Consider the following 13,789-nt stretch of genomic DNA (forward strand, 5'->3'; position numbering starts at 1 on the left):
CTCTTCACCATCCCAAGGTCAATGCTTGGTAGTCTGGTGCCCTGCTACTGCCTCGCTACAATCCCATGGTGAGACTTGTCTTGCGCCTCGTTTAGGAACACTGAGGCAAAGAACTCATTGAAGAGTTCAGCCTTGTCCCCCCTGTCTGCCAATTGCTTTTGCCCATTCAGTAACGGTCCTATTCTGCCCTGGGCCTTTCTTTTACTCCCTATACATCTGAAAAACAATTTTTTATTATCCTTAACTTGGGATGCCATCCTCAGCTCCATGGTAGCTTTGGCCTTTCTAACTGCCTCCCTACAACTGCGAGCTGAGGAGGTATACTCCTCTTTAGTAATCTCTCCCTGTTTCCACTGCTTATATGCCCCCCTTTTTGCCCTTAGGCTGCTCTGGATTTCTCTGGTGAGCCAAGGAAACCTCTTGGCCCCTTTCCCTCTTTCCCCCCGCATCGGGATCGTCTCCCTCCATCTCCCGTGGCAACCCCACTTTCCAAAAGGAGTATTTCTGGGGGACAAGGGGAGAGACTTCTGGTGGCAAAGGTCAGGGGCTGGGGGTGGGAGGGTGGGGTGGGATTTCTGGTCCCACACTGGCAACCAGGGAGTCAGGGCAAATGTCAAGGGGAGGGGGGGTGCTACCCCACACAGCCCTTGACAGCTCACCAAAACTTGCTAAGCAGCCCTCCACCCAAAATAATTGCACCCCCTTGGCCTAAAATCAGCTCTAATTTATATTGGCCACCTGATTGTCTTATGCAGAGTCCTATGACTGAGGGAACAGATACACATAGGGGAAGTGGCAGTTAGGATGCCTTTAAAAGTAATGTAGAAACTGTAGCTCAGTGGTATCATACAGTGAGAAAAGGCTGTCTTAGTCGTAATGGCTTATTTACTGTTTTATATTTTTTCATGATAATACTTCTTTGAAGATGTAACACTGACAGCTTGTCTGTTGTATTTTTTTGTGTGTTTTTGTATTATTACATCAATCAGTTATTCTAATAACATAACAAACCTTTGAACATGACAACTAGATTGCACCCTGTAACACAGTTTCTATATGCAGTTGGAGTAGTAATTGGTAAATAAATGACAGGATAATATAACTAAGAACCCAGCCAAGTCACATGTTATATTGTAGCTGGTATTCTTCAGCATTTTATGGAGAGCTAAAGAAAAATACCCGCTGTATTAAATATGATCATTTGGTTCTCTTGGAGGTTAATGTTGCTAGAACTGGAAATTAATGTAACCATTTTAACTCTCATAAAACTCTCCATACAAACATTATCTTTCTTTCCCACCTTATATGATAGGAACAGAATGTCAAAGATTGTATATTTATGAATAATGCATTTGTTGTGATGAATATAATAAATCAATTAGTGAGGAAGAGCTTGACAAAAACAGGAAGAGAATTGTCACTAATTCTATTCATACTGCATTTTCTCACATAGCCCACCTGGCTTTGGGAAGGCAAAAGGTAGAATAAAAGATTCTTTCCAAGTTATGGCTGACTGACATAGAGTAAGTCCTTCTAGAAACACAGAATGTCCAAGAACTATGGCATCCCAGATCGCAGTCCGGGTGAGGCTGCAGAAATGTCCTGATGCAGCGGGACAGCAACAAAATCAGGCCCTAGATCAGGGGTGGGCAAAATATGGCCCACAGGCTGAATCTAGGCTGCCAAGGGATTCCAAGGGATACCAAGGGGTCCCTCAGCCCTGCTTAGTCCAGGTGCAGGGAGCAGCCCAGACTGTGGCGTGTGTGGCCAGTCCTGTCAACTCTGGGCATGGAGGTGCTGCTGGGCACAGCCTGCCCCATTCCCATGTGTGGCTCCTGGGCATGCTAGGAGCTGTAGTCTCTGGGGTTGGGCAGCGGGACTACGGGGTTGGGGCAGTACAGTAGTCAGACTTGGTTTCCTGGCAGCCCCCACTGCCCCCATCTGGGAGCAGGTGCATGCTTCGCTATTGCTGGCAGCCCCAGCCCCACTCCTTGGGCATCCCAGGCCATCCTCCCCATAACCATCACTGGGGGCACTAGATGGAGCAGGCAGGTGGGCAGGGACTCCATGGAGATTGGCCTGGGACTCCTGTGGGCAGGGCACACTCAGGCAGGTGGATGGGATTGGGCCACATGTGGGTGAGAAGCAGCATCTGGGAGCAGAAAAGGTGGGTGGGGCTGGGATTCACAGGGAGTTGACAGAGCAAGGCCAGGGCCTGGGACAGAGCCACGATTGCCCCCCATCCTGCAGTTGCATTGGGCCAGGTCAGCACCTCCCCCTCAGCCCACAACAGCTTACCCAAACTTCTTAAGTGGCCCTCCAGCCCAAGTAGTTGCCCACCCCTACCTTAGATCCTTGCAAAGGCAGTAGTGAGACTCATTTACTGTATTTATATGAATCCCTGCAAATAATAAATTGGTGTTTCCAGGCTACAAGCCTCATCAAGATATTATAGACTGCATGCAGCAGTTCACTTGCCCTGAATCATCTCAATTTGGTCGTTCAGGCACAACATACAGTGCTGAAAGGGTTAATGTAGGACTTTACTCCTTCTGCGTGCTGGGGCCATAGAAAGGTTCCAGTCATGTCGGCAGCATTACTGCACAGTGTCTGCATACTTCTATTGCAGTATAGAAAAATCAGCTTTCCTGCTTAAGACACAAAGCCCAATTCTACAGGGCTGATTTTGGGGGGAAAGGGTATGTGTGTGGTATGCAAGTAAATAAGATAGTAATTAAGTGTACTGAAATAAAGGCAAATAAAGTTGTATGTATCTAATAGCATCCTCCTTCCCTCAAACTCTATATGCTAACTGTCTTGTCTTGTAAGCATTCTGGATAAAGAGCAAGTTTTCATATGCTTGTGTAGCACTTATTACCTTGGGGCCCAGGTTCTCACTGGTGCCTCCAGAATATGTAAAATAAATAATATAATGAGTTGCTGTAGGACAACCATAGTAAAAATCAATACCCAATGTTTCAGTACAGTTTAAACACTTAATTTTTATTGTACATTAAATAAAACACTTTAATTTCAGTTGAGAGACTTGATTTATGGGCGAGTCATAACAAATGAATTTTTTTTCAACTGAAATGACCATTAAGTACATGTATATTAAACACTTTATAATGAAACAGTATTCTGTTAAGCTACTGTTAGATGATTAAGTTCCATTATCAAAAGAGGTATATGTCAAGGCCTTATTGCATTGCCATTGGTTGCTCAGTATACTGTCACTCTAACAACAACATGCCTTGCACTATTGAGAATAAACTATGATTGTCTTCTCATGCTTATTACAAAGCTTTTCTCTTTCCTCATTAAAAAACAAACATAATATCAAACAGGAAACAATGCTGAACATTACAAAGTGTGTGTTGGCTTTAGTTATTTAATTTCAACCCAGAAACAATCCATGCATAATTTTTCTCTTTACTGCAGCAGGTAGGGAAAACAAACACAACATCAAAAACAACCGCCCACTTGTGCTGCCATTGCAAGAATTAAAATGTTGTAATGCTGGCTACCAGTCTCCAGTGCAGTGGCAGGGAAGCACTGTGGGTGGACTCTCACTGTCACTCAGGTTTGCCTGCTTGCACTTCTCGCATATATGAATCAATGATATGCGGTGGCACCCCATCCATTAACAGCTTGAAGAATGAAAGTCCACCTATGGACAAGAAATTATAACATTTTTAAAATTAAAGCTTTTTTTTTTTTTTTTTTAATACTTTTAAAGTCTTTCCTGGCCCTCTGCAAAATATGGACAATGACATAGATTTAGTCCACACCTACGCTATGTTTATTCTTGACATAGGAAGAAATTCACCCCTATGCCAAAGGCCAATACAAGAGTTATTCACTACATAAGCCTTCTAATGAGAATTGAAGCACAGGGCTTAATTTCACATTTTGTAGGCCAAATCTGGTCATCTGTTGAACTCAACAAAACCCCCTTCATAATTCTTTACGTAACCTTCTCAGCACTGAAACTGATTTTAATGGGGCTGTATGAGGCATAGCTCAGATAAAACTTAGACCAGAAAGTTAACTGTAGAAAACAGCTGAGGTTCTTAGAAATAAGAAAACTTGTAAAGAACAGACAGGGAGAGTCTTAATGAGACCTATGGTGACCTAGCGTCACCAGGCATGAACTGTGATGGCAACACTACTGCACAGTAGCATCTGAAAAAAAAATGGTGATGGGACGGCGCAGTAACACCCATTACCTTGCAGTCATTTAGTACTTGGTCAAGCAAGTACTAAGTGACTGCACAGTTACAACTGTGCAGTCAGCCGCTTATGTAGACATGGCCACAAAGATTATTATTATAAAGCTGTATTTTATATTCCCCAATATGTAGCAAAGTATTTACTATGTCTCTTGAAATATTTGATGACAGTGTATGTTACTTAAGCATGGGGAAGAAGTGTATAAAAAACCCATGATTTTCAAAAATAGCTGCTTCAATTTAGGTTCTGAAGTAGACATAATGAATGTAAAAAAAAATTAGTTCTGTGAGAAATTCTGAAAAATGTCCATTCCATTTTGAAATAGAAAGAAATTGTGGAAACCCCTGTGAAAATGTTTTGAAGTAGCGTTTAACTTTAAAATTTACTAACTTAAATTTAATTAGTGGACCTGAGCTTTAAAGTTCCTGAATCAGCTGTGGCTGGTACAGACTCTATGCCCCTGCTTCTTGGCTGCTCTCAACGGCTAGGGAAGTGACTTTCCACTAGGGCTAGGGACAGACATTCAAAAAGCCTGAGCCTAAATTGATTCAATCTTTGTAGTTTAGTCTAAGCTGGCTAGGTTAAATCACTTTGTAACTGCACAGACATCCCAGCACATGCCTGCAGTGGCTCAAGCTAGAAGCTGGGGGAAGGGTGCTACAGCAGCCCTCCCTTCCCTTGTACAGTGCTGAGCTGAGAAGGGTGTGGCCAGGCCCCAACAGGTTTAGGGAGAGGTTCCCCCCCCTCCTTGATAACAGAGATAACAGAGCATTTATCAGCTCTGTTATCAGCATTTATCACCCCATCAGAAAACAAAACAGACTCTCATTAATTCAAGCTCTTTTTAAACAAAGAAGGAACAGAGGGACATTACTAGCTGAGCTGTTGATTATCTCCAAAAAGCCCTAAGTTGACACTGCTGTCTGACACAGCACAGACCGTAACCACCATGTGGTCTGCTAGCTAATGCTGAGGTGTCTGTGTAAGGCAGAGGGAACAGGGGATCCCTGCTTAGCAGGGAGTGGTGAGGGGAGGGGGAGAGCCAGGCAGATGCTGCTGTGCCTGCAAGTCTCTGTCAGAGCTGCAGCCAGGGAGCAGAGCGGAGAGGCCAGCCCTGCTGTGGAGCAGAGAGCCCCACCCAGCCTGGACAGCATGCCAGGATGCTGGGGGAGTCTGGTTTATCTTAAACCAGCAAGGAGTCTGGGACAGACATTGCATAAACTGGTTTGACCCAAATCAATTAAGTCTGATATTACATTCAACCAGGTTCATCTCAAACCGGTTTCAGCCATTTTCAAACCGGTTTATGTGCGCTGGACATCTGTTCTATTACAGGTTTAAAGCAGCTTCTGATCTCTTAAACTAGTTTATGTGTAATGTCTGTCCCTAGCCAAGGAATGATAGAAAAAAGAAAAGAAATCCAGGCACTACACCTGAATCATGAGCCTTTGAGCTAGGAACCTGGGTCTTTCTCGCTTCAATTTTTGGAATGGAGAGCATGGAAGCCCTGAAATTTCACCTTAAGCTGGTGTTTTTAGGCCTTTCTGCCCCCAGCCATGGATTCCACTCCTTCAGTCCTGGGATTATCCTCATGGCAGGACTGAGAAGTTGGGTACCCGGTAGATCTGAAGCCTCTCAGGGCTTTCAGATTTCCTGCTGCAGAACATGGAAATCCTAGGATGGGTTTCCAGTTCTAGAGCTGTGGGTCAGCCCTGCCATGTAGCAGGGTTCCCTGTTATAGAGCCACAAGCCAAGAAGATCTGGCTGTAAGTTCCTCGCTCCACAGAAAAAAGCCAAAAAAACAGAGATTTCTGGTTTGAGTTGGGCTTCTCAGGGTTTCAAGGCACCAAGTTGCAGCATCTCAGCTATAGCCAGGCTCCCAGGACAACTGGTCTGAGAGTCTGAAAGCTGTGAGGCCCCTGGCCTTCAGGCAGTCTGTATGGCAGGGCTCTGAAGTCTCTTGACTGGGAAAAGGCTTCATTTTGGGGCTGCCCCAAAGTGTTGGATGATGGGTTGGCATGTAACCAACAGTCTTACTGTCTTGAAATGAGCCTGGATTTCATCAGAAGATCGTTCAAACTGCTATGGTTTATAAAACATTTATGTTTGACAAAGTTGGCAGCATCCAATGAAACCCTGTTTTGTAGGCTTGCGCAAGTAGGCAACTATTTGATTGGGCTTCAGATCTGGTCACTTTGGATACCAGCGATCCGATCTGGAGCTCCGGATTGGGTTTCCGCTTTGATCCGGCCGAAGTGGCTCCGAAGCTTTGGAGCCACCTCAGAGATCCATAGGGTATAATGGGGAATCAATGAAATATCTATAACTTTGTTGTTTTTTGAATGATTTGCAGGGATGGTAGCCTCTGCTGAGAGCATGAAGCCCCCCAAGTTTCAAGAAGATCGGTGTAGAGGTTCGGGGGGAACTGCACCCCAAATTCTTGAAAGTAGAACTCATGTCACGTCTATGTGTTATACCACAGGGCAGTGAAACCTGCAGGGGTGTAGCCCCTGGTGAGGCTACAAAGCCTGCCAAGTTTCAAGGAGATAGGTGCAGGGGTTTGGGGGAAACTGCACCTCAAGCTGCGGACAAGCAAAACTTGTGACATGGGTGACACTGTGTGTGTTGAGGCGCAGCAGGGTGAAAGCTGCAGACCTGTTAGCCCCTGCTGAGGCCACGAAGCCTGCCAGCTGTCAAGGAGATAGGTGCAGGGGGGTTCTGGGGCCCTGCGCCCCTAGCAGCTGACAGGCAAAGCTTGTGACATGGGTGCTTGTGCAACTGACTGTCTCTGTCTTGGGGCAGTTGATTGTCTGTATTGATTATTTTCTCTCCTTAGCCTGTGGTTCTAGGGGTGTTAATCCTTGCTAACTAAGGTGATTATGAGTTAATTAGCAAGGATTAACACCTACAAAACCACAGACTAAGGAGAGGAAATAATCAATATAGATACTCAACTGCCCCAAGACAGAGACAGTCAGTTGCACAAACACCCATGTCACGCGTTTTGCCTCGTGGCCTCAGCAGGGGCTAGCAGTCCTGCAGCTTTCACCCTGCTGCACCTTAACACGCACAGTGTTACCCATAACACAAGTTTTGCTTGTCTGCAACTTGAGGTGCAATTCCCCCCAAACCCCTGCACCTATCTCCTTAAAATTTGGCAGGCTTTGTGGCCTCACCAGGGGCTACCAACCTTGCAGTTTTCACCCCCATGTGGTGTAACACATACACATGACATAAGTTTTGCTTAAAAAAATTTGGGCTGCAGTTTCCCCCAACCCCCTGCACCTATCTTCTTGAAACTTGGCAGGCTTTGTGGCCTTACCAGGGGCTACCATCCCTGCAAGTTTCATCCAAATCAGACAAAAAACAACAAAGTTATAGATATTTCATTGATTCCCCATTATACTCTATGTCCGGATCTCCAAAGCCGCTCTGAAGCTTTTCCGGAGGGGTTTGGAAGCTCTGAACTGCTTCAGAAAGCCAGCAAAGCCAGCACTTTGATCTGGACATGCTGCTTCAGACTCCGAAGCGTCCAAAGCTTCTCCAGATCTGAAGCACAGTCCAAAGCCTCGCACAGCCCTACTGTTTTGCTAGATAATTCTCAACCAGCCCATATTTAGTCACCTATATATATATAGCCTGATTTTAGAAAGTCCTGTGGAAATCTGGCCAGAAATTCAAAATCAATAAAGTTGTAATAAAAATGTTCTTATCTGTGTTAAAAGTCTCCTCTACTAAAATTCAGTAGTGACATTTCATTTTAGCTTTAGAAGCTTTAATGGGGAGAGGGGTTTCTCTAGCACTATGACTAAAGAGTAGGAGCAAACAACTCCTGAGATCTCAATGTGTTTCCAACACATTGTCCTTAAGGAAATCCCAGAGGTCACATGCTCTCCTTCTGCATTGTATGAAGGGGAGCAAACACGCAGGGAAATAATCATGGGGTAATTCTGGAAGGAAGCTGTGTTTACTATTCATGCCCTTCCAGCACTGGCAGCCACTTTCTTCAAGTAAACAGCAACAGCTGTCTTAAAAACCAAAGATATTATTGTCAGAGCTGCTCTTTGAGATCTCTGGAGCCCAATTTTGGGGAAAAAACTGAAATGGTAAGATCAATTTTAGGTTTTTATCCTAAGAGGAGTTATGGTTAGCACCCTCTGTGTGTATCTACACATACAATTAATACAAAGAAATAAACTCTGGTGCAGTTCACGCTGGACTCAGCTACTCCTGGGCACAGCATCTGCATGTGTACTTGGGACCACAGCACTTTGAACCAGGGCAGAACAGCCTGGGGGACCCAGGGGGTCAGCCCTGGGCTCTGGATGGTGGCTCTGGGTGGTGGAGGGACTAGCTGGGACACAAAGGTGGTCCAGTGTGAGGCTAAGTGACTGGTAGCCCACACCCTTTAGCACCCTTGTGACCCAGTCATCCCTGTCACAGTCTACACGTGCATTTGATCACATGTAATTACTCCACAGTAAGATAGTACTAGTTCATTAATTTACTGCACCCTAATACTGGTGCACATGTAAACTATGACACTTTATCACAGAGCTAATTAGTCAACTCCACAGTAAAATATATGTGTAGATGCACCCTCTGTTGCTGATAGCACTTTGAAAATGTAAGTCAAGGAGCAAACAGAAGAGCAGCTCCACATTGTCCCCATTTGCAGGAAGGTGTCATGAGTTGCAATGGTCCCCCGGACCCAACCAAAGTTTGCTGTTGAGTCTGGGAGGTTGGGGAATCCAGCTTTTGTGAGCGGGCAGCCACCTTCCCTAGCAATGCCTCTCCCCATTCCCAGCCCCAGTGCTATTTTCAGAATGGGAGGGGGGAAAAGGAGTGGAGGGAACTCATAACCCACTCCACCCTCCAGCACCCACTAAAAAAAATCCCAGACTGAAATCCTACTTCTCCCTTTCCACTCTCCCATTCTAAAAACAGTGCTGCGTCTGGGAGGCAGTACAGACACAAGTTACTGAAGATGCTTCGTTTTGGAGCATCTTTATCTGAATCCTCATGCAATAAGGGTTCAGATTTTCATGGGATTGGGCCCTTTTGAAGTGCTCTGCAGCTGTGCACTTCTGTTTGGTCACAGCTGTAAAGTGCTTTCAGGGGCCAGAAAACTTGGGTGAAAACTCACTTCTGTTTGCACTTTCACTTACTACAGTTCATTTTGTCACAGTGCTTCCTCCCACCATAGATTAAGACACATTTATGTTCTCCACTATAGACATCTAGTGCTAGCCACTGGAGCTAATGAAATCCATAGTTGAAGACACCCCAGACCAATTCACAAGAAGGAGCTGCCATGGATGAACAGATGGCAGGGTAAATTTGCACCCTACAGACTAACCAAAGTAGATTAATTGATCGCTTGATCTATCTACCTACCTACTTTGGTTAGTCTATAAAGGTACACATCTACCCTGCCTTCTGCTTGACTTCAGAGTAATGCAGCTAACTATATTGCTCTGCCGTTGATTGGGTCAGGTTAGTTGGTCAGCTGCCTGTAGTGCCCACAAGCCCCAAGGAAAACCAGGGTCTACTAGTGCAGGGCATTTCTTTTTCCTCTCAAATCCCTGTAAAGTTGTTTCTTTTCTCTGTGAATTTGAACTTTGTTTGGAGCTTACTGGCAAGCTACATTATCTGTTGAACAGCTATCCAGGGGCAGAGTTGGCATCTTCCACTATCTCAGGCTTACACGGTTTGGAAGGCATGTTGTTTTATATCCACTACTCTATGGGAACAAATCTGCTTTTAGTTACACAAGCAAAATATATCTGGGATTACCATGAAACCAGCAGAGTTTTTTAGGATTTAACTGTGTGTAATGGAGAGTGGAATCTGGCCCATGATCTTTCAAGTAGATTTTACTCTATTGAAAAGACAAGAAGATTTTCCTTTTCCTATTGTACTTTAGAAAGTAAATGTGGTTGTGCTATGCCTAGCACAGTGAAGTGTGTACCTATTTCTGTTGCATCCTGTAAGTACTACTATAATTAAATAGTACAAGTAATGAACAACATATCTAGAACAATAACTGACATTTGAAAATAAGTATGAGGAGAATTTGTAAAGGAAAAAATGATGAGTGTATCTTCTAACTGTAGTGAAGTAAGCTAGATTAGGAGAGGAGTTTGGAAGGACAGTGGAGCATTGATAAATATTTTGCTAAAATGTTAGGAGGTCCTCCCTCAGTGAAGAGGATTGATGTGTGAGATACTATAGCTTTTATAAGCCTACAAGGATATTCATTTCTACAAGGTGCAAAAGCAACCACTAAACTCTCACTTACCTTCTGTAACTCTTCTGAAGTACACCAAGAGTTTTAAAGCATACATACATTTTCAGATTGAGTTTATTGTTATCTCCAATTGAGAAAAATGTGCTTCAGCTATATATAGCCACGGGATCTGATATTTGTATAAATTTTATTCTGCTTATACATTTTTGGTCAATCTGCTATATCTGTTATTAACATTATTATTGTTATCATCCAGCTAAAGCAACATTATTTAACTGTAATTTTAAGCAACTGAGCTACCTTGTCCAACACTGTCGGTTTTTCAGAGCTGTGCTTTTCCCATCTTAGGTAAATGCACAATACAGACAAAAATGGCATGCTTTTTAGCATTCTTTAAAACATGTGTAGTACAGATTTTGAAAAGAATCATTCATTTTAAAGTAAAATTAAGTGATAAAGAAATGTAATGTATTTAGGCGTCTATCCCTAGATGCAAATAACTGACTGTAGATGCAGAATGCTCTGAGGTTACTTGCATTTTTATCAATATTAAGTAATTAACCTAACTCATGCTATTTAAATACAATTGAGGCATTTGCGCTGTTAGAAAATAAGTAGATGTTCTCCTAAAGGGAGTTACTGTAGCAAGCAATTATTTGAAAGATTAGATGTTAGCTGTTAGTTGAGGGATACTGTAGAATAAATAAATGTTACTAGGTGTTATTGAGATAAAAAACATTTTCATTAAGTGACATAATGAAAATTAAGCCATACTTGGAAGGCATTGTATGACATGAAAACAGACATAAGCTTCATATGCAAGGACCATATGAAAGCTTACCTTAGATGACTATATACATTCAAAAATCCTTACTGTGCAACTAAGGGAGAGAGAGAAAGAGAAATAACCATTTAATTGCTAACACAAAAGTAGAGAGAACTTTGTGTGTGAAATGATGTTCACAATTATGACAAGATGATGTTTTAATCCTTAGTCATGTAAAATATGTAGGAATAGAAACACATGGAAAGTAGAAGGCAGGGATCCAGTACCACTTCAAAATTATCATTAATAAGTGAAATCGTTATTCAGACGTACAAATATGACTGGCTCTGTAATTAATCTACTGGAGCCAAACAATGCAACTTACTTTTATGATAGATGTTTCCAAACTTAGCTTCAGAAGAAGCTAAAACATATATACATATATATATATAGCATTTTTCACCAGAGGAAAATGCCACACACAAAGCACAGAATTATATATATAAATATATATATATGTTGAAACTGCAAAAGGCAAAATTATCAAGTACAGCTCAGTTATATACCTGTACCCTATCATATACCTTGCATGGATCCATATTTATATTATTTAAGGCATGCCATTTACTCCATAGGAACCCTTACCTTTAATTATTCGTATTAACTATGCAGTACATACATATGAGCACTATACAGGTGGAATTCTAGCAGCCATTTAATGCTTAAAATGGTAAGACCATGTTCTAGCCTAATAGTTTAGCAGATTTTAATTTTGACAATGCAAGTCTGCAAAACTGTAATATTAGAAACTTCAATGTTTGGGCATCCTTGTATTTTAAAAAGGCTATATTTTTTCCGCAATTTTAGTGAGGTCAAATAAAGCTAAGTTCTCTGCTAGTGTAAGTACACTAAAGCTAAGAGTAGAATCCTGTAAGATTCGATGTAACAGAAAAATCCTAGTTTTGCTAAAGTCAATAGCAAAACTCCCATTGACTTAAGTAAGACTGAGATTTCCTCTTTAGACTTTGTGTGTTAAGCACCAGCACAGATTGACATTCTCAGCAACAATTCTGAATAGAAATCTCGTCTATAAAGAAGGATGATTTTAAAAATAAATGGAGACCTGGGTGATACTTCTTTTTTCCAGTAAGTGTACAGGCCACATAAAACTATTGCATATATTAAATAAATTCTTTACCTATATATGTATTATTATGCCTAGTGACAGAGTAGAAATATGTCAAGATCTTTTATAAGTCTGAAGTTAGTTCCTGCTTTCTTGATTAATTTGGCCTTCTTTGCTCATATGACATAGCCAATCTATGCCATGAGACACTATACAATCTAAAAAAATAAATTCACACTTTACATGCAAATGCATTTTTATGTTAAAAAAAAAAAGAGGAATGGAATGGAATGGAATGTCCAGTGGAGAATGCTGTATTGTAAACCTGTTTCTTCCCCGCCAAGAAGAATGGTTCTCCTGGGTTAATTATTCCATGATATATCACTGCAGAATTAGAATATTTGTAGTGGTATTTATTCTCATATGAAATTTTTGGCAGTTAACTGTTAACAACTTATTTTTTTTCAACACAATTAACACCAATTGTAACTTTTCTCATAATTCATTACGATCTATTAAGTTATAAGTGGTAAGCATCCTTGGCTTCATTCTTAAAACCTCTCTCTAAAGCAATCAATTATCTCATGACAACAGGATCACACAAAATATCTTCTTGAGGCAAATCCAGTCTTTCCATTGGCGTCAGTGAGCTTTGAATCATGTTCTTATTGCTTAAAAACACAGCATTTACAGAAAGCAAAACACGGAACCGATTACAAAGTCTAATGACAAATCAGCAACCATTTGAAATCATGCTCCAGGAATTTTAAATATATATATAATTTATTTTCCTTAGGAAGAGGAAATATTATCTTTTTATATAATAGTTTAAATTGAATTTTGTGTTTGTATAGTCTGTGCTTTTCCAAAACAGTTCAGGTAGATCTATTTTTCTTAAAAACCATCTAGTACAAACTACAAGGTGAACTTTTTAGCATACTTGTGGAGAAAGACAGCTTGTTATGCTATTGTAGTAAATAGCTTATATATTCACAATTTTAAGTACATCTAATTGACCAGGAAAAGATTAGTTTAGTACTAGCTGTTATCAGGAATAAAGATTACTGATCAAAAAACATTTCAATGAGAGTAAAGGAAGATTTTAAAATGAGACAGTTATTTTATCTATTGTGTCTATTATTGTCAATAAAAGAGTAAAGAAATGAAAGGTAAGTTTGTAAGAGCTGATAGTTTGGATTTGAAGTGTAATACATTTAAGCAAAGTGGCAAAAAAGCTTTAAAAAGTTCAGTGTAATACAAGTGCACATTACTTTCAAACTGTGGCATTTAAAGAAGTAAAAAGTAATAGTTATAGTAAGAGACTATATCCAAAATACCTTTGTGACGTTCCTAAAAATAATGTTATGTATATATTATAAAAGAGATTGCCCACAGCTCAGAAACAGGTAGATAA

The 13,789-nt window shown here is 41.4% G+C and overlaps 1 protein-coding gene across 5 annotated transcripts in view; it reads right to left on the bottom strand.

Moving 5' to 3' along the window:
* Window positions 1–3,099: 3,099 nt before the first annotated feature.
* MYBPC1 (myosin binding protein C, slow type) overlaps window positions 3,100–13,789 on the bottom strand; it is a 111,552-nt gene continuing 100,862 nt past the window's right edge. For 3 of the 5 annotated variants that reach the window (XM_014517912.2, XM_006019523.3, XM_014517914.2), the window contains one exon: window positions 3,100–3,670. In XM_014517912.2, the coding sequence (XP_014373398.1) occupies window positions 3,576–3,670 (95 nt within the window). In that variant the 3' untranslated portion in view covers window positions 3,100–3,575. Of the gene's footprint in view, window positions 3,671–11,324; window positions 11,365–12,700; window positions 12,760–13,789 lie in introns of all 5 variants that reach the window. The other 2 variants (XM_006019525.3, XM_014517913.2) reach the window with 2 other exon arrangements.

This window comes from Alligator sinensis, unplaced genomic scaffold (genome assembly GCF_000455745.1).
Source record: "Alligator sinensis unplaced genomic scaffold, ASM45574v1 scaffold74_2, whole genome shotgun sequence".
NCBI classification, from domain to species: domain Eukaryota; kingdom Metazoa; phylum Chordata; order Crocodylia; family Alligatoridae; genus Alligator; species Alligator sinensis.